Source organism: Sorex fumeus, unplaced genomic scaffold (genome assembly GCF_029834395.1).
Source record: "Sorex fumeus unplaced genomic scaffold, SorFum_2.1 ptg000020l, whole genome shotgun sequence".
NCBI lineage: Eukaryota > Metazoa > Chordata > Mammalia > Eulipotyphla > Soricidae > Sorex > Sorex fumeus.
The window spans coordinates 3205175-3227980 of NW_026606077.1; the positions used below are offsets into that span (position 1 = coordinate 3205175).

Here is a 22806-nt window from a genome sequence, read left to right on the forward strand (position 1 = left end):
AAGGTAAAGAGTCAGGTGGCTCAGAAATTAAAAATGTGCCAGTGGCTTTGGTGTTAAGTTGGAAAGGGAGATAATTTTGTTAGATAAGCAAAATGTATTAATGTGCTAAACATATCGGACCTTGTAAACTATGATTAAAAAGTAATTGACTTTCTGGTATATACCCTTGGAAATTATTGAGATGTCTTAAGCAGGACATGGTCAGATAGGCTGAAAAGATTAATCTTCCTATGGAACAGATCCTCCAAATTCCAGCAGGCAGGGTTCACACCCACCAACTGGCTCCCTGGTGCTGTGTAATCCCATCAACAGCCAAGACTCAGAGACTATAAAACCCAGCTCCCAGAACTGCGTGGCCACAAATGCGGCCACGCAACATCTTATCTCATTCCTACTTTGGACAAACTGGCAGGCTACCGAATGTCACCTGCCCACATGGCAGAGTCTGGCAAACTCCCCGTGGCATACCCAATATGCCAAATACCAGTAACAATGATGGGTCTCATTCTCCTAACCCTGAAAGAGCCTTGAATATGGCACTTTTTAAAAAATCTCAGGGCTAGGACGAAGGAGACGTTACTGGGGTCTGCTCGAGGCAATCGACAAATAACAGGATGGTCATGATCGTGATGGTACATAAAACAAAAGCTGAAGCAGAGGGATCTATTAGAAAGCTGCTGTTTCAATAGAATTGACAAGTGATAGTGGTGACTTAGATTAAGCTGATGGTGATCAGAAGGAAAGAAATAGCTTTCATTATATGCTTTGTAGGTAGAGTCCTCAGAACAATACAGATCATTTAGCATGGGTTGAAGGAAAGGAAAGTTCTGGTACCAATCCTTGAAATTTGTTTTTTAACATTTGTATCATTTGGTAAAATGGAAAAGAACATGGAAGAATAGTTTTCATTCCATCTCTGCAGAGAATAAGGCTGTTCACATTCTTCTACTTGGGTGCATAGCAATAAGTAGGTTGTGCTCCTGTGAAAGAAACACAAGGGAGAAAGCCTCTCTGTTGGCCACGAAATTTAGGGTAATGATAAAATCAAATAGATTCATCACATATAAAAATTGAGTGAAAAAAGCTCCAAGAAAACACCACCAATGGAATATATTAACAATGAATATCATGATTTGCTCAAAGATTTTTGTGTATTTGTAATTGTAGAAATAACTATCACAAAGAAATTGTGGGGTCTTACAAGATATTTTGTTGGCTTATGTTCAATGACTTTTGAAAGGATAATTATTTTACAATAAAAAATGTAACATGCAAACAGAATTCTTAATCTTCCTTCTTACTACGTCTAAGGAATCAGGGAAATCTGGAAGTCCCAAAATAAACTTGGTTTGCCACAGAAAAAGATACCGGATTGAAGAAATTAAAAATCCACAACAAAAAGGGTAGCAGAGTCTTAGAGATAATTACAATCTGAAATTCTAATCCTGCTTTATCAGTGAACTGGGTCTACTATGTGTCTTTAAGATGAAGTTTTACAGGTAGGTTGAAACATTGCACCTAGCTCTTGTCACTGGGGAATGAGACTAAACACTCCTATTAAACCAACGGCCTACCATGAGAGGCTTCAACATCAACAACAACAAATTCTTTTACAGTGGACACAGGACAAAGAAGAATATGTATCATTTTTAAATGGATCCAGTGAGGAAAATTTGGCTTCAAAAGATATATACATACATACAAAATCTTATACAGTTTCTAAAATTTCTAAGCTAATATCTCATTCTATTAAGTCATCTTCCAAAATACGAACGCAGCTTTAGAACAAGGGAATCTATTTTCTAAATATCCAACATCCTTCCTGAGGTCCAAAATAAACTGGTCTCATTCTCCAGTGTGTGCCAGAGCCAGTAGCAGGAAAATGCTGGCTCTCTGTCTCCAGTAGCAGACACATGGGAATAATACAGTCATTTAGAAACATAGAGTGTAGTAGTAGATGCGAGTTCCTCTTTACCAGAAAATAAGGCCCTGATAAAATGACCTTGGATCCCTCAATTTGAATCTTAGGTTGCTAAAATTCATTCTTGTCCTACTGAAATCCTTCATCAGAAAAATACCTTTACATCCAATGATAAAGAAGTTATATGCAGATAAGACACACTTTCTAACAACCATAACATATCAAGATTTTTCATCCAATGTCCTCCATTCTCCTCTAATATAACAGCTAAGTTAACTTGAAGCCAGAATTTTCTGGATAAAGTTCAAAAAACTCCAACAATACAGAAGCATGTGCAGTAAGCATCATTGCCATGAAATTAAGCAAAATCATGATAAGACTTGCACTGCAGGTATAAATGGTTTTGTGATAGTTTGTATTTTAGTCTGAGTCCCTTGTGTTTTAAGCTAAATGTGGCACCTCAAACTTCTAGGATATGAAATAATAAAAGTAAAACTTAAAATTATTTAAGACTGGTGAATCAAGTGTCCTTGTGTCCAAATTAAAGTATCTTACTTCAGCCCTTCACTGTGTGCATTGTTAACATTCAGATAAAAGGCAAGAAAATTAGAAGACTGCCATAAAATGTGATCTTTGGGAAAAAAATACTCAATGCAAAATCATATACTATTTCTAGTTTTCTTTAAGATAAACATGTTGTTTATTTTCCATATGAATATAACTGATGAGTTGTCACTGACCTACTTCAAGATAATAGAAACAATCCTAACTTAAAAATAAAATTCATTTTATTTCTCAGCCATGAGTGCTGGAACATCTGAGCAGAAACTCAAAAGAAAGATGATAATATGGAGCATCTAAATGAAAGACTAATGGGGTGGGTGGGCTTGAAGGGGTGGGAGGGAAACTGGGGATTCTGGTGCTTCCCAGGTGGAGGCATGGGTGCTGGAACATTGTATGACTGAAACGCAATCGTGAACAATTTTGTAATGCTCTACATCATGGTGATTCAATAAAAAAAATAAAATTATATCATACGCAGGTCTTGGGGCTGAGGTCTCCAAACCTACTCGGATTGGGATTGGGCCTTCTCCAAACAGACACCCCTCCCCCATCTTCCAGTAGGTAAGCGTCACACCCACCAGCTGCCGCCAGCGCCAGGTTGGTCCCATCAACGGCCAAGACGCAGAGACTATAAAACCCAGCTCCCAGAGGAGAACAGCGCAGTCTCCTGCCCCCACGCCTGGCTGTCTTCACTGGGGCCCCTTGGAGGGGGGAGGGTCGAGTTTCTCTCCCCCCACCCCCCTGCCCCGAGCAGAGCCCCAGCAGCTGAGGACCTCTGGAGCCAGCCATGGCCATGCTGGGACCACTCTCCACACGTCCGGACGGGCCTCATGCATGAAAGAACTGGCAGAGGAACCCAGGCATGCGGGCCCCGGGGCTGAGGTCTCCAAGCCTACTCAAATTGGGACTGGCCTTCTCCACCCAGACACCCCATCTTCCAGTAGGTAGGCATCACACCCACCAGCTGCTGACAGCGCCAGGTTGGTCCCATCAACGGCTATAAAACCCAGCTCCCGGACATCTTATTATCTTTCCTTTGGAGAACCTGGAAGCCTACAAAAAGTATCCTGCCTGCACGGCAGAGTCTGGCAAACTTCCCGTGTCATACTCAATATTCCAAATACCAGTAACAATGATGGGTCTCATCCTCCTAATCCTGAAAGAGCATTGAAATGGCTCTTTTAAAAGTTCAGGGCTAGGTAGAAGGAGATGTTACTGGTGCCTGCTTGAGACAATCGACGAACAACAGGATGATCGTGATCGTGATCGTGATCATATTTAAAATTTTTAAAGTGAAAAATAAAGACTGATCATCTGTTGAAAGACACTTGAATTACATAGGTTGGTAAATACAACATCATAGTAAACGCTAGAGCAGAAACTGTTTCTGTGAATTCTATATAGACAAGCTGGATTTTAAAAATGCAGCTCCCGGATGAGAACAGTGCAGTCTTCTGCCCCTGCGCCTGGCTGTTCCTCGCTGGGGACCCTTGGAGGGGAGCGGGTTGAGCTTTCCTCCCCGCCCCGACCAGGGCTCCAGCAGCCGAAGACCTCCAGGACCAGCCACCACCATGCTGAGACCACTTTCCGCACACATGAAGGTACTGGCAGAGGGACAAAGCCACGCGGGTTCCGGGGCCGAGACCTCCAAGCCTACTCGAATTGGAGTCGAGCATCTTCCACCCAGATCCTCCAAATCCCAGTAGGCGGGGGTTACACCCACCACCTGGCCTCCTGGCGCCGTGTAATCCCATCAACGGCCAAGACTCAGAGACACCCTTGGACGTCATATCAGGACATCTTTTTATGACATCTTATTATCTCATTCCTACTTTTTTTTTTTTTCGTCGTGATCACCTCTGCACAGCTAAATGAGACAGGGCTTTCAAACCCTGTCATGCTATGAACAATCTACCCCTGGGTTTTGGTATGTCAGTGACTAATAAGAATGTAACGAACTCCCAACAATTCAGAAGCTTAAAGCAAAATTCATTTGTTTTGCCTACTAGAATGTACAGATCAACTGCATGCATGATCTGTATCTCATTCCTACTTTGGACAAACTTGCAGGCTATCGAATGTAGCCTGCCCACAGGGCAGAGTCTGGCAAACTCCCCGTGGCGTACCCAATATGCCAAATACCAGTAACAATGATGGGTCTCATTCTCCTAAAGAGCCTTGAATATAATCTCAGGGCTAGGATGAAGGAGACGTTACTGGGGCCTGCTCGAGGCAATCGATGAATAACAGGATGACGAAAAAAATATAGACAAAAGTATGTAAAATGCCCAGAACCATAGTTAAATTAATCTCAAAAGAATGTGATCTTGCCCCTGTTCTAAGCAAGCTCCCTAAAACTTTTTTGCTATGATATGCTAGCAATTTTTCTGATATTTTGATAATACTTTTTCCCTGTGTTTGAGAATTATTAATTATTCACAGACTGTTTTCACTGCAATATTTACTTTCTAAAAATGGCTCTACCACGTCAAATTATAAAAGTTCATTTTAAAATAAGTATAGAAAGATTATAAAATATCAACTACTAAAAAAATTTAATAAAAAATTTAAAAAATCAATTTACTTAAAATTGATAGCATATTTAAAATATTTTACCAATATTTAATATTAATCTAAGATAAAATCATTTTAATTATTTCTACTAATTAAATTTTGAATAGCAAGCAACTTCTTTTTTCAGCAAACTAATCTTACAAACGTTTAAAAGTGTAATTTCAAAGTTCTGAGAAATTTTTATTTGAAATTTTGAATGTAAGATCCTTAAATGTCTATAAACTTGATATATACAGCAATCACGAATCACGAATCACGACCATCCTATTATTCATCAATTGCCTCGAGCAGGCCCCAGTAATGTCTCCTTCATCCTAGCCCTGAGACTTTTAAGAAAGTGCTGTATTCAAGGTTCTTTAGGAGAATGAGCGTTAATAATAACGCTCATTCTTTGGGCTGGAGCGATAGCACAGCGGTAGGGCGTTTGCCTTGCACGCAGCCAACATGACCAACCCGAGTTCGATTCCTCCGCCCCTCTCGGAGAGCCCGGCAAGCTACCGAGAGTATCTCGCCCGCACGGCAGAGCCTGGCAAGCTCCCCGTGACGTATTCGATATGCCAGACACAGTAACAACAAAGTCTCCAATGGAGACGTTACTGGGCCCGCTCAAGCAAATCGATGATCAACGGTCAGGCCTTTACTTTTACTTTTTTAGGAGAATGAGACCCATCATTGTTACTGGTATTTGGCATATTGGGTACACCACGGGGAGTTTGCCAGACTTAGTATAATTAGAATAACTTTATTCTATTGGTTTAAATACAAACTTGCTTATTTGAGGACAAAACTTTCAGATCTACTGTCCCTCATCCAATAAAGATTATAACTACTGTGGGATTCTCCACAGGATAACAAATTCAGTACTTAAATCATTGCATATTTAGATTCTAAACTAGAAAATGACATCAAGAAGATTGACAACATTGGAGTTGAGATCATTAAATGTTCTCTACAGCCTCAACAGTATCTTTTAAATGCTGCTGCACAAAGCAAACCTTGTGAGTGTGTACTAGCTCAAAGCTAGTGATAAATAGGGTAATAAGACTACGGACAAATTCCATTATCTTCACATACTGCATTGCCAGGAAATGTAAAGGGGCCAACAACACATCATGTTTAAAGAAGTTACCAACCTTATTTTGCGATTTGGTATAAAGAGAAGAATAATGAAAAGGTGTACTTGAAATTCATTTTGCTGTAAAGGAATGGCCTCTTTTCTCTCCATTTTATAAAACAATAACAATTATTTCTACATCCCAAGTTCTAGCTCTATATCACTTAATAATCACTTAACTTCCCGTTAGTCGTCGATTTGCTCGAGTGGGCGCCAGTAACCATTTGCCCCTGTCGCGTGCTAGTGTAGCCCAATGGCATCTGTTCGCTCTGGGAACATGAGGAGCCTCAAACCGATCGTTCATGATCTTGACGAAGAAATCTGACCATCTGGTAGGTGGGTGGTAGGGTAGCTCTATATAAACCTTCATAAATTTTTACTTCAATGTCTATGGAAAGGAGCGATAGCACAGCAGGTAGGGTGTTTGCCTTGCACCCGGCCGACCCCGGTTCGATTCCTCTACCCCTCTCTGTGAGCCCTGCAAGCTCCCCGAGGCATCTCGCCTGCACTGCAAAGCCTGGGAAGCTACCCCTGCTGTATTCGATATGCCAAACATTACTGGGTCTGCTAGAGCAAATCGATGAACAATGGGAGGACAGTGCTACAGTGCTACAGATGGACAGATGGCTAACTCCCCAGTCTGCCTTAAAAACACACATACTGTTTTTCTAGTTCTTCTTAAAATCAAATATTTTTTTTTATCTTTTAAAGACCATAGTTCCAGTAATGTTGCTTTCCTAATATTTCTCCTGTATAGACAGTGGAAGAAGGCAGGCTTTGCTGTGACTATCCTTCCCATACTAACAACCAGTATACAGAACTGCAAATCCTCAAATATCATTTTGTCTTTTTTGTTTCAATTTTATCTACGAGTATGTATAATCATAAGAGAGTTATTTCATCACACTTGCCCTCCACCCATTGCACTACAAACCTGAGGCATCAAAGAAAAATGAGGTAAGAAATTTTATTCCTTTACTATTTCAAAAACAAATGAAAGAGTTGTTAATGATAGCATGACTCCAAATTTCTTGTGGCAATTTTAAAAAACTGAGTGGCTTAAGTAGCTTATAAGAAAAAATATATATACATATAGACATTTAAATTCTCAATAACAAGCTTGACCTTCTCAAAAGTTTTTTAAACTTATTATGTAGCTGAAATTCCCTTTTTCTCTAGCTAGAAGTTCAGATTCCTTCTGTGACTCATCTGAATCCCAATGCCAAGGTCTCTGTAAATCACAATTGTTTTATATGCCAAGGCACCTGTTTCAGTTTCTGCTTCTATAGACTTATGCTCTGTCTCAGTTTTCTTCAGAAAGACCCCATATGTAGAGATCAGCCCTTTTGCACGATTCACACAAAATAAATCTTGGTATTTACTGAAATTCATTGAACATTTGGGGTAGTAATTTACATCACAAAACATGAGCAAGATATTTCAAAAAATTCTGGTTCTTGAAAGTCATTTCGACTGTCCCATCGTGACATTATGCTCCCCCCGTCTGTCCCTCATTTCTTCTCTTTTCTGAACTCTCCTACAAACCACAGTCTCCTGTTTCATCTTCTGCTCACTGTCTCTCCGATTTCACTCAGTTCCCCATTGTTTATCAAGACCTATTCTTAACACACCAACACCTCCTTTTCCCAGAGAAGCTCTGAAATCGCTAACATTTTTTCTCTCACCAAAAGAAATTTTAGCATAGTTTTGTGCTGCAAAAGTTTATAATTAAATCAGTGTTTGTCAAATGTTCTTTTTACCCAAAAAGCACTTTTTCAAGTAAATCGCAACATGTGACCTGGAGTACATATACACAGACCTCTCTCATGATTAAAAGCAGAAATCAGATTTGTAGTCCAGGCAGGAGAGGGCCTGAAAACTTTTCTTTCAGTCTCATTTTGTACTTCTCTTCATAACACATAGGAACACCTCATCGTGTGTTCAGATAGAACAAGAATATTCTACAGAATTTGGTCACTGAGTTTTCTTAAGAGATACCTTTTTAAATAAAAGTTAAAGGGAACTGAATCTTATGAACCAGCTATATTGAAAGAGGGATGTTATTGAAAATAAATAAAAATAAATAGCAGGATAGTGAACTGAGAAATTTCTAATATAATTGATGCTTGAATGAAGCACAGGTGATTCTGTGCTTTATACAGTCAAAACTATGTAGAAATTTTGATTATCTCAAAGTTTTACTAATAGCTGCTATTGACCAGAAACTTCAAAAGCAAAAGCAAATAAAATAGTTATTAATGACCCCAAGCACAAAATTTGTAAGCCTATAACTGTACCTCATGGTGTTTCACTAATAAAAAAAATAGTTATTAATGATAGCATGACACCAAATTTCTTATGACAATTTTTAAAAACTAAATGGTTTAAGCAGCTTATAAGCAAAAAAAGATGTTTAAATAACATAGTAAAGTATATATATTATTTAAAACAAAGTATGCTAGAGAAAATGAAAAGTCAATAGGAAAGTCACAAGAAATAGAAAAGACACTTACTATTGTACTTATCAATATCTTAAGTTTCATATCATCTGTTCATAAAGAAATTTGTATAGGGGCTGGAGTGATAGCACAGCAGGTAGGGCATTTGCCTTGTGCCCGGCCGACCCGGGTTCAATTACCAGCATTCCATGTGGTCCCAAGAGCACCACCAGGAGCAATTCCTAAGTGCAGAGCCAGTAGTAACCCCTATGCATCGCTGAGTGTGACCCAAAAAAGCAAAAAAAAAATTGTATAGCAAATCAACACTGTTCCAAAATTCAAGTATAATTTTAAATGCATCCATCATAAAACTTAAGCATTGCCATATGAATAATTAATATTAACTATCATCTGTGTTTTTATGAACATTGAAGGCATCTAGGTTAGAAGATGAAGGAAACAAAATATTTTTAATATGCCTATCATGTGCATGGAACTATTCTCAGGTATTTACATCAACAGATTTCATTCTCATTGTCACTGTCACTATCCTCCCGTTGTTCACTGATTTGCTGGAGCGGGTCCAGTAACATTGTGAGACTGGTTGTTACTGTGTTTGGCATATCGAATACGTCATGGGTAGCTTGCCAGGCTTTGCCATGTGGTTGTGATACTCCCGGTAACTTGCCGGGCTCTCCAAGAGGGGCGGAGGAATCAAACTTGGGTCAACTGGATCAGCCGAGTGCAAGGTAAACGCCCTATCTCATGAATCTTGAAAACATTTGAAAACATTTCATTGCATGAGTGCTGCCTCCTAAAATTCTGATTTAAGTGGTCAGTGTGGACCTAGATCTGAAAAAGAAAAAATTCAGACTTTCCAGGTGATTACAATGTCCAGCTAAGGTGGAGCAAAAATAATTTTTAGAAGTTTTATTTCATGTCATCATAAAACAATATGACTATATAATTTTATTATCTAGTATCTATTTGATCTAAATAAAATTTCTGAAAGGTTGAGAAATTTGCCAAAGGCCTAAAGAAAGCAAATAGGGAGAATAGGTAGTATTTAAACCTTTTTCTCTGACTTCAATAATCCCTCTAACCTCCACTTTGTCAAACACAAAATGCCAGAATTATTCATAGAAATTAATAGTACGTGTCTATATTTTATTTTATTCCTGATTTAAAAGTCAATGTAGAAAAGTATCTTCTAGCTTTCATTTGTTAGAAAGATGCCATTTTCTGTATTGAACACATTGAATTTCTACAAAAGATGAAATTGTTTTGTATTTTATACATTAAAGTGTGGAATAATTTTTGGCTTGCAAAATGCACCTGTTTTTCTATTCAAAGATAAACTATACTTGAAATTATGGACTTCTTATTATATTATTGCCTATCAGAGATAAGGAAATAGCAATATAAAATAGTCAAGAAACTTATAAAATAGATAATTTTTATTTTTCCAACCATCTTATCTATCACCTTTTAAGAGAAAAGGTGATACTTGTTACAAAATATTGTGAATTGTCAAATATAAAACTTGATAAAAATGTTAATATCTTGTTTAAACTGTAAACAAGTCTCCATGTTTTGTAATCTAATTTATGAGTATTTGATAACTTATGAATTAAAGGTTAGGATGTGATTTCACCTAGAAAACTAATAATAAATAACTAAATAATGAAGTTTCTTTTGGTTTCTTTCATAAAATATATTAGTGATGGATTCTTTTAAAAAGGGCACACCGAAAGTGATATCATCAACTCCTTAAGGGCAACATAAGGTACTAACCTAGAATTCATATTTCAGAGAGGAGATAGATAACATTTCACTACTCAACCTCTGCAGGAATCATTAAGGCAAGCGTAAACGTGAGGGCTGTATTTCTCACTAGATTACAAATCCAATAAAAGCTTTGCCTTTGAGTTACTACACCATAAAGATTAAATCAAGGCATTGTGAGTAAAAGGAAAGTCCTTCAACGCCTGGATATTTCTAATATAAAACACCTGAATTTTTTAGCTCAAGTGGAGAAGCTTGTAAGTCAGTTAGCCCTGCTATTTTCTTACACAAACCACCTACAAGAGTTTTGTAGCAATCCACCCTTGACTCTTGGTTCTCTCAAATTCTGTATACCCTGCATTTAGCTTAATGCATTTACTTTAATATGCCAGATTGTGAACATGGGCTGAGCATGGTCCCTTTCAAGCTTTATTCCACACATTTCTCTTCAGTCTCAGGACTGAAGTAACTCTGGCTTTCTTTCAGGTCATCCTGGGGCACTGACTTGCCCATTTTTGGGTGTCTGCATTAAAAAATTATTTTTCTAGAATATACATTCTTCACTTTCCGACCACCAGATTAAAATATCCTTTGGAACTCTCTAAAGTAGACGTATCATTCATATAATTTCTCCTTATTTGATTTAAAATTGGTCCTCTTTTGTAATATCCTGTACATTTCATTTATTTATATCCAATTTATAATTACATTGGAATTATAACTATAAATTGGGAATATGCTTTACCTCTAAATTTTTGTATCTCAAAAAAGCACAAATATGTCCTTTTAATTCACCTTTATAGTTTTATCTTTTACAATGCAAATGCATAACAAGTGCTCAAGAATTATTTATTGAATGATTGAAACAACTGAAAACTAAAGAACCGTGGTTAAGGACAGATGCTCTGGAGTTATGCCATCTTAGCTCAAACTTTGTACAGCCACATAATGATTCCAGTTCTTTCATCTTTAAAATTTTTTATTATAATAGTAACTTCTTAGAGTGTTGCAATAATTACATGATGACAAGGAAATTATTTAGCATAGAACATACAACAAATGTTTAAACATCCTATAAATAAACATTATGAGTGCAAATATCTTTGCATTCTCATGTTTATTGCAGCACTATTCACAATAGCCAAGATGTGGAAACAACTTGCCCAAGGACAGATGAGTAGATAAAGAAACTGTGGCATGCAATATTGAATTCTATTGAACTACAAGAAAAGCACCACCAGGAATAATTCCTGAGTGCATGAGCCAGGAATAACCCCTGTGCATCACCAGGCATGACCCAAAAAGCAAAAAAAAAAAAAAATTAAATTATGCGATTTATTATTACATGAATGGAGAAGGAGAAATACTGAGTAATCCCATATGTGAATTTTTTTTTGAACAAACATAATGAAAGAATAACATACGGCCAATAACAAACCCTGGCCTACAGAACAGTTTGCCGAAGTGGGAAGGGAAGAGGTTGGAACATTGATGTAGGGATGCTAACACAACGATAGTGTATTGAAACATGGTACGCCACAATATTGTAATCACAATAAATAAATAAAAATGTTTTCAAAAATAGTAAAAGTTCTGGTCGCATGATGACTAGGGTATGAAATAACTACACCCTATTTTGTGGATGTTAAATAATGCAGCCTTTTAGAGGCATTTCTGATACACTGTAATAATATAAAAGATGGAAGGCCTTACCCATATAGTATGAGTATCTGAATAAAAATGAAAGCAATAAAACAGTTACTTTTACTTTGCAAATTTCTAGGTTATATAAAATTCAGAAACTAGATATAATGAACAGTCAACTCTTCTAAAGGAGTTGTAATATTAGGGGAAAACTTTTACTCAAAAAATCATAAATAGTGACAATCATCTACCATCTTTTTATGCACAAAACCAAAAAAAAATCAAAAAATTATTTTCTAGTTGTAAGCTGTCACATATAAAGTAATGCCCACTTTCGATAGAAAAGTTGTTTCTATATTGTTCAGAACCCCCACCTGCCTTTACATTGAAAATTTTCGAGAAAGAAAGGGAGCTTTAGAAACCAGAAGAGGCTGAATGAACATTTCTGCCTGGTTCTGCTGCATAAATTATGTAATCACTCAGTATTCAATGACTCTGATTCAATACCACTGAAGAGAACAGGTGATCATCCTACACAGTTTGGGAATACCAATTGTGGATCACCTGGAAAAATTTCAAAGTCACATCTCTCAATGCAAATCATAGATAGAATTATAGCTTAACAACACCCAAACACAAATAATCTTTCTCAAAATAGAACTACACAAGAGGGCTATTTACCGAGGTTTGCTTTGTTTTCATGTTGAATATTAGAATCTTTACCTAATCATAATAAATAAGATTAACCCAATTCTGTTATAAGGATTCATATAGTGATTTTATTTGTAAGTAGAACTTAAGATACATGAAATACTATGGAAATGAACAAAACCTATACTTTATGATAAGATTTTTAATAGATATTCCTGTATATTTTATTCATATAACTTTTGTCTATCCTAATATTCAATTCAAGCAAAAATAATAAAATCAATATGGAAACTGTCTTTTTTAATGTTTGAATTTTTATTTCTAACCTGTTGAGTATTTTAAGTCATTGTACAAAGATCATTATAACTAGTATATCTTATTATCATGAAAAACAGGAACCAGAGCAATAGTACAGTGGGCATGGTACTTGTCTTGTGTCCTCTATGGTCTCCCAAGCACCGCCCAGGAGTAGTCACTGACTGCAGAACCAGGAATAACCCTGAGCCTTACTAGGTATGACCCCAAAACAAAATCAAATAAAATTAAATTAAATTTATATTAACACTGAAATTATTTTAAAATTAGATGTGATTTTATGGGTGAAGAGGCATCATATGCAAAAGAAAAACTATGAAACCTTTATGCTGATTTTATTGATTCTTTGTAATTACCCAAGAAAAGGAACACACTAAACTGAAGACCTTCAAATAAATAGGTATTTGTTTACATTTCTTTCCTAGCATTGATTTATAGCCCACTAACGTCTCCTTTATGAGACTTTCTTGTTACTGTGTTTGGCATATTGAATACTCTCGGTAGCTTGCCAGGCTGTCCGAGAGGGGTGGAGGAATCGAACCTGGCTCGGCCAGGCTGGATGCGCACAAGGCAAACACCCTGCCACTGTGCTATCACTCCAGTGAGTCCATTTTTAAAATTTACTTATTCAACAATTGTATAAATAAGAAACATGCATTTTCACAAAAGGCAACCAAAGGAGAATATATGCAAGTGAGACGTCTAGAAATGCAAATTAGTCTCTGCAAGAAGCCCTGACCTTACTCATTTACTGTAGAAGTGTCATCTCTCCCTCAACTGTCCCATCTTCACCAATATTTTGAGTCACCTGAAAGATCCCATTCATCGACACGTTCAAACTTAAAAACATCTACTATAGTTTCCACTCGCCTTCAGATGAAAAACTACATCTGCTTAGTATTCGAACTACAGAATAATGGCCATCACAGTATTTTATCAATGGTAAAAGACCCAACATTTATAAACAACTTATTTCCTCAAGACTTTCATCTTAAGAGGACTGCCTTGTCTGCCTATCCACAAGAAGAATCCATCAATCATGCTGTACATGAGAGAACCGACCTAAGCAACTCTGGAGGTATAACAACATCAGCAGAAATTCCTTAGAAAAAATATACTTGTAAAATTTAAAAGACAAAATTGGATTTTCTCAAATTCTGAGTACTCTCCAGGATGTATTTTTAATTATTCAAAATCCCATTTTAGATGATGACTATAGGAAAATCTAAATGCAAAATCTGCCATGAAAATGTTTTTCCTGAATATTCATATAGATTTTTACCCATAGTAAAAATAAACTTGAAAATGTGTTTTGGTAATATCCAACCATAAAATATTCCAGAATGATAGCTATTTATCCAATATGCATCAGCTTGGTCAGGTAATAGTATTAGACATAGAGTTCTGCATATCTATATGAAAACTATTACTACATTCCTCTTGGAGTGATTTTTATGAGTATTTATACCTTGACTATTTATAGTTTGCATTTATGAATAAAATTTTTATGCATACCTAAATGGATTTCCTGATCATGTGGAATACCATTGCATTGTATTCTGACCTCTCTGGAAACAGCAGGGTAGAACATTATACAATATCTACACAGAATAAGTCTTTTATTTTCTTAATAAAAGTACCTTTCTTGATGAATATTTCACATTACACGCAAAGAGAAAGTATTATATAAGTATAATTAAAGCATATGAATAATGAATTTCTTTACCTCTGTGCTCTTCCTTTCCATTATGCCTTTCTCAACATTACCCTCTACTTTTACAATAAATGTAGTAAGTATATATTAACTTATTCAGACACATTGTCATATCCTGAAAGCTGAAAAGAAGCAAGAACTAAATTCAATTTATCTATAGCTAAGTACTGAAGTACTGCTACCTGAAAGGCACTATACTGAAAGGGCCAGAGAACAAGTGCCCATCCTTCTAGAATTCTTGAGTTGTTACCTATAATATTCCCACATAACGAGAGCTATAAATAGAGAAATGCTACGAGGGAGACATATCCATTTTCTTTCTCTACCAAAAAGGGGAAAGATGGCAGAAGGGCAAATGGAAAAAGTAGTCATGATCAAGCATAAATAAGAGTGCAACAAAATCAATAAAATAAATGGAAAAACATTTTGATTCCTACAGTGAAATCTACCATTAAAAAATAAATGTTAAGACAGTTACCTAGACAAATTATTTACCATTCAAAACTATTTGATTATTACAAGTAAAAACATCTCTCTTCACTCTTCTAACACAGAGCTTATCTTGTTTTAAAATCAAAATTTTTAACAGAAGGTCCTAAGTAACACAAGTAAGTTTTGTGTACTCGACAGTGGAATTTGAAACTTGTACATCTGATTATGTTGTTAATAAAAATAATTATAATTCATAAAAATATACATATGTGTTTTCAGTGACTTAACTAGTATATTTGTAGTTGATGCATTTTAACATGTCCCTACATTTTTATATCACAAAATTACTTTTAAGTATCAATAATTGTTTTCCTAATATATTCTTGAGCTCTAGATAACTGAGCACTTTCAAAAAATAAATTTCAATTATTACTCAATAAAACATCATAAAATATATCATTTTAATTCATTAAAATATTACATATATAAATTTTGCAAATTTAAAATTTGCATTTACATAAGAAAATTCCTTTTCTTAATTTATACCATTTCATGATTATGATTTTAAATTCAAATATAAATTGTTAATGTTCGCATAAAATTAACTACATATTTGAAAGACACAATAAATACTTATAATTTTATGATTTATAGGTAAAGTAAGCTAATATGTAACCTAATCGTATCTATAAATGTGAGAACAATTATTTAAATAGCTTACAAAAAGAAGGAATTCTCATTAATGAAATCTACTTTACAATTTTGATTTTTTCACAGGCAATTGAATCTGGGCCAAAAGTCAAGGCCAATCAATATTAAGAGCATGAAAACATGTAAAATGTGTTGAATGGTTCTCAAAACTCCATAATTTTATTGAACTTAATTTTCACATAAATTATTTATATTGAACAATCCTAAATTTTAATTTCATGCTCAAAACAGCATACACCCCATACCAACAATTCATTTTAAAAATATATCTTTATAACTTGAATTATTTTACTTGAAGTAAAACAGATGAGAAAATTATTTACGTTCTAAATTTATCATTTTGTTCAGCTTTGTTAGGCTTTATAATCTATATAGATGTATATACGGAAACATCTTCCGGCCTTTTCATTAGTTTTCAGAATGGCACTATAGATGGATGTATATATACACATACACATATGAAAGGAAAATGTCATGGACCACGTAAATGAAATGAAAACAAAAGACTGAACTATTTTTGTATTTTCAAAAATTTGTGCAGAATTTCTAATATTTCTAAGAGTGAAAATTACAAAACAATCTATGAATTATTTCATGTCCAGAAAGTACTGAGAACTATTCAATTGACTTGAGTGCAATACACCTTCAAAAACGGTCTCTGAGTTAGAAAGGGGAAAATGTGGCCTCTGATCCCTGCAGTATTGACACTACCCAATATTAAACATTAGCTTTGTTATTCACCAAGCTACTCCTCAAGAATATTCTTTTTCCTTCCTGTGTGTGTTGGGGGGGGAAGGGGGGAGGAAGGCTGGAGGGAAGAGCCAAGGGGACAGAGTGGGGGGGTCCCGACCACAGCTCTCAGGTCTTCATTCTGACTGTGCTCAGGGATCACTCCTGGCCAGCTCGGGTGACCATGTGGGATGCTGGAAATTGAACTCTGTCGGCCATGTGAAAGCCAAGGCTTGATTGGCATCCTGTTCTTTTTTTTTTTTTTCATCCTTTAAATGAATGTGTAACTCAAACTTCCTTTCTCCAATCTTGATTCCCTTGTTTAGCTAACATTGAAATACAGCCTAAAACAACATAATCAAATGCAATCCTCTAACCCCTCTGGTTGGGTTCCATTCCTAGGAACTTCTCAGTGCTGATTCCTGTGAGAAACCTCAATTATGAACTCGTGCAGGACTTAACCAGAAAGCCAGTCCTTGTAAAATCACGCACTCTTTTAAAATGTATTATGCCTTTCCCCTGCCCCCCAGAAGGAACTTCAGCTTAATACACAGATATAGGAAACTAGTCACTTACATTATTCATGTACTCTGATAGCAGGTCCTGGAGAGCCTGGCGGATAGCGTTGCATTCTGTGATAATGCGCTCCCGGTGGAAATCCCTTGTGCATGAAGAGTCAGCCAACAGAGCCGCCCCACTGATAATGGCTTCAAGACGTTTCTCAAGCGATGGTCTTATTTGCTCCTCAGTCACTGTGAGTGGATCCAAGACAATTAAATTCTAAAGAAAGAACAAATTAAGGTTAGAATTCCATGGCATTCTTAAATATATATATATATATATATATATATATATATATATATCCTGTGCTCACTTATTATTTTTGGTGGGGCTGTGCTGTGCTGGGGACTTAGTCTGACTTTGTGCTCAGGAATCACTCCTGTAGGGGCTCTGGGAACTATACGGGGTAGCAAGGATTGAACCAGGTTGCCATTATGCAAGGCATGCCCCCTACCCACTGGATTATCTCTCTGGCCAGGCATTTTACTTTAAAGACAAATACTATTTTGTTTTCACCTTTAAAATTCAGATGTAATAGCAAAAAGGGCAGTTCCACCTCCTCAATCAGGTCACACATAACTAAACATTTAACAGTGACAAAAATATGCAATGATGAGTATGGACTCAATTATCGTAATTGGAATCCAAATCTTGACTTTCCCATTCACCAGTGGTATGATCTCACTAGGGTTTTTTTAATTCTCTGAATATGACCTTTCTAATCTGTAAAACTGGAATATTGGCATTGTTCATCTTTTTTAAAAAAGTAAAATTATATGAATAGAAGCCAGAGAAAAGTACAGAGGGTGGTTGTCTTGTATGCAGCTGGTTTTGATTCCTGGCACAATGTAAAGTCATAAGAATCTACAAGGAGTAAGCCCTGAGTACCACTGGGTATGGCCCAAAATCCAAACAGAAAACAAAAAGAAATAAATGAATGCTATATGAATGATAAATGCAGTGACTGGTATATATTGACTGTTATCTACAATTATAGCTATATAGGTTATCATTGTTTTAGTAAATTCTCATATATGACTCTTCTGGCTAAAAATCACTGTGGCAACAAAGATACTGTTAACTTTTCAGCTGATGATGAGTGAGGTTGAGACCATCTTGATCAAGGTCACTGAGTGAATAAACAGTGAATTTCATGTAAGTATTCAATCTTAGAACACCTAATTCAAAAATTTTTGCCTATCAACCACACACTCTAAAGTTAAAACTCACGTACCACAGAGAATTCTAATTTTTAATTATTCATTTAAGAAGTAGTACTCTAGGCAGGAGAGAGCATAGTGTCTACAGTGGGTAAAGAGCTAGTCCCTGCCCCACCAGGAGTGACCCCTGAGGTTAAAACCAGGAATAAACCCTAAGCATTGCCTGCATGCTAAGACAAAGTAAAATAAGACAAAAAGGTAAATTCCATTTGCCTGCTTTATATATTTTAGCTTTCAGGTATTTTCTGCTATTGGAATCTCACATAGTATTTTTATATACCCATCAGATATATCTTCAGGAAATAAAATTCATAATCTACAGACTACTAAGATGGAGGGTAGAAGCTATATATTTTAAAAATAAATATAGAAAAGAATCATTTTAATATTTAAGCATAATTTGGTAGCAAAATTTTTATCAAACCAAAGACCTCCAAGAACTCATTGTAAAATAAAATCATATAATGCTCTAAAGAGAACATAGCATAAACTTACTAATAATGTTATGTGTGCAAATGTAACATAGTAGAGGCAGAACCAAAGTATGAGAGTGTTTATATCTATATATCTATATATATAATCTCACATTGATCATTGCACCACATTAAATATTCAGGAATCAGAAACAGCCAGAATGAAATTTTAAAAACTATAATACTTGAGCCATACTAAGAATAAACAATCATAGAAAAATAAGCCATTAAAAAATATTTGGAGAAAAAGAGCAAAGTAGTGCTGTGCAATAGTTACACATTTTACCCTAAAATATTTTAATAGATTATATATAAAGTAGGTTAAAGGTCTTAAAATTATTCAGAATTCTTCTTTCCATGAGTTTTTCTGTAAGTTTTTCTTTCTATTTGCTTACTACAAATTTTCTACCATTCTGAGTCTACTTTAGATGGATAAAATTAAAAAGAGCAAACTTATTTTACAAAAAAATAATATTTTATTTATGTAATCATAATATATATAAATCTTTGGTCTTTAGTCTAGCATTAATTTATATTTATCTTTTTATTTACTATTTTTGCCGTGTCTTCCCTTGGTTCACTAATTTAGTATAAACTTTCTACTCCAATGTTGTATAACAATAATTAAACAAATTAAAGCCTTTTTAAAAATGTCCCTCCAAATTGATATCATCATTAAGAAAAAATACTGAGAGCAACAGAATTACTCTCTGATTATTCAAACGCAATTAGATGATGTGATGGGAAAAACTAACATAGCTCCAGCATTATGATGACAGAAAAGTTGATTAAATTTTGAATCTTTTCACCTCTAACTAGTGCAAGAGAAACTAGCTGTGTCAGGTGTTCTGGTTGTGATAAACCATCTCTACTGAAGGATTAAGTTCACTCTCATTCATGTTGTACACTTCCATGCCACAATTACGCTAGCTTTTTCAGTTTGACCTGCTTAATCTTTAATACTTCAAATTCTTGAGCTTATCCAAACTCAAACACTGCCTGTTTTGACATTGTATAACCACTACCAATCTCTTAATTCTGTCTAAAATGACCAAAATTCTGTACAATTGTATAAAAGTTTTCATTTCGTCATCAAATCAATGCAAAGGCAACTGGGGATGGAACTCAGTGTATGCTTTGCCTGGATGAGGCCTGAGGTTCAATCTCTATAAAACAAACAAAAAAAAAAACCCTTTATTCTCTAAAAGAAAAACACGATAACAGGAACATTTTTAATGACTTTAGTAGTCTATAAAATATTACTGAATTTGTCGGAGATCTACTGAAGAAATTTTTATACTTAGACATCTGCAGAGTGATGAAGTGAAAGGTTTCCTTCCCACCTCATAATCCCACAAAAAGAGTGATAACAACAAAAGTACTTTTAGAAGGTCTGGAAATATAGATGAGAGGTTCTAGCACTCCACTGGAATAAAAATAAATAAATAATAGAAGCTTTGACAAAGATAGGGACTGTTGACATTACCCATGCAACCCCTCCCCTCAAAGCATCATAGCTCAGTGCCAAGAGAGACCCTGTTGGCCCATGATTTTCTTCCAGAGGGAAAAGTGAGAAAAAAGTGAGTGTTTAGCTTCCCCAGCTTTCCGAGTAGCTAAGTGATCGATATCCAGATTTTCACATCAAAAAATACTGAGGGAATTAGGATAGCTAAAAATTGGCATGGGGGAGGCTGGGAAACTGGAAAACAATAATAGCTACTATGCAAATTTCAGTAGGAGGAAGATTTTCTAACTATGGATTCCAACAAGAGCCTCCCCATGAATCTCACACCCACAGACTTCTCAACTAATGTGCACTGCCAGCACACATTCCACCCCATGCTAAGAGCCAATGTCCCTTGAGCCCCTGAAGATGCTGGCAGATGAATACTCAAAAATAACAAGTGTCAGTTTTCATCTAAACCGACTATTGTCCAATCGTGAACACAGCAGAGTATTTCTTAGAGTAAATGAACAGTAGTCTCCCAGTAACTTGTTTAACTTTACAGTACCAAGAGAAGGCATGTGATCATAAGACTTTCACCCATTAAAAGAGGAGAACCAGAATAAGAAAACCCATACAGAATTTAAGAGATTTTCAATATTTCAGACAGACTGGCTGAGTTTCAGAACTTTCATATTGGGGGGATAGAGAAATTGCAGGGTAGGTAGGGTGTTTGCCTTGCACGCAGCCAACCTGTGTTTGATTCCTAGTATCCCATATGGTTCTCCCAAGGTTGAATCAAGAAGATCTAGAATACCTGAATACTCCTATTAATATCAAGGAAATTGAAACTAATGAAAAGTCTTCCCAAAAACAAAAGCCCAGGTCCAGATGAATTCACCAGCGAATTTTTAAAGAGGACCTATTGCCAGTTCTTCTCAAGCATTTCCGGGAAATTGAAGAAACAGAAACTCTCCCAAACAGTTTCTATGAGGCTCATATCTCTCTAATACCAAAAGGAAACAAAGACACAACAATAAAAAAAACTACAGACCAATATCCCAGATGAACACAGATGCAAAGATTCTCAAGAAAATACTAGCAAATAGAATTCAAGAGCTCATCAAAAAGATCATACACCACTTCCAAGTAGGATTTATCCCGGGGATGCAAGGATGGTTTCACATTCAGGAATCAATCAACATAATCCATCATATCAACAAAAGAAAAGATAAAAAACATATGATCATATCAATAAATGCAGAGAAAGCATTTGACAAGATACAGCTCCCTTTTAGGATGAAAACCCTCACCAAAATGGGTATAGACGGGACTTTCCTCAATAGAGTTAAAGCCATCGACCACAAGTCTATGGCAAGCATCAACCTCAATGGGGAAAGACTAAGAGCCTTCCCTCTAGGATCAGAGACAAGGCAAGGATGCCCACTCTCTCCACTGCTGTGCAATATAGTACTGGAAGTACTCTCAATAGTGGTTAGGCAAGAAAAAGATATTAAGGGCATTCAGGAAGGAAAGGAAGAAATTAAGTTCTCACTATTGGCAGACAATATGATGGAGCAATAGCACAGCGGTAGGGCATTCGCCTTACAAGCAGCCAACATGGCCGACCCGAGTTCGATTCCTCCGCCCCTGTCGGAGAGCCCGGCAAGCTACCGAGAGTATTCAATATGCCAGACACAGTAACAACAAAGTCTCCAATGGAGACGTTACTGGGCCCGCTCGAGCAAATCGATGATCAACAGGAGGGCCTTTACCTTTACGATAATTTGAGAACCCTAAAATTTCTACCAAGAAACTCCTAGAAACAATAGACTTGTATAGTAAAGTTGCAGGCTACAAAACCGATACCCAAAAGTCCATGGCTTTCCTATAGGCAAATAATGAGAGAGAAGAAAGTGACATGAATAAAACAATTCCATTCACAATCATGCCTCAGAAAATCAAGTACCTAGGAATCAACCTAACTAAGGACGTAAAGACCTGTACAAGAAAACTACAAAACGTACTTCAGGAAATAATAAAGGACATGAGTAAATAGAAAGATATCCCCTGCTAATAAATCAGGAGAATTAACATTTTTAAAATGGCAATACTCCCCGAAGCATTGTACAAACTCAAAGTGATCCCTATAACGATACCCATGACATTCTTCAAAGAAATGGAAGAAACACACCTGAAATTCATATGGAACAATAAGTCCCCATAAATGGTTAAAGCAATTCTTGAAAAATAAAATGGGAGGAATCAACCTCCCCATCCTCAAACTCTATGACAAAGGAGTAATAATTAAAACAGCATGGTACTGGAACAAAGGCAGAGCCACAGACCAATGGAACATGGTTGAATATACTGACACCCCCCCCCCCCCACACACACACACACACAAGCACAATCCAGCTCTCTGTGGCAGGGCATTCACTTTTGCTCTCTCTTTCCTTTAGGGTGTTGTGGTTTGCAATAGAGGTATTGAGTGGCCATCATGTGTTTGGTCTATA

The 22806-nt window shown here is 36.1% G+C and overlaps 1 protein-coding gene across 1 annotated transcript in view; it reads right to left on the bottom strand.

The window, feature by feature from the left end:
* The window catches only part of CTNNA3 (catenin alpha 3), a 1757578-nt gene that overhangs the window by 1280001 nt on the left and 454771 nt on the right, over positions 1–22806 (bottom strand). Inside the window, exon 7 of the mRNA XM_056113567.1 lies at positions 17169–17372. Coding sequence (XP_055969542.1) covers positions 17169–17372 — 204 coding nt within the window. The remainder of the gene's footprint in view (positions 1–17168; positions 17373–22806) is intronic.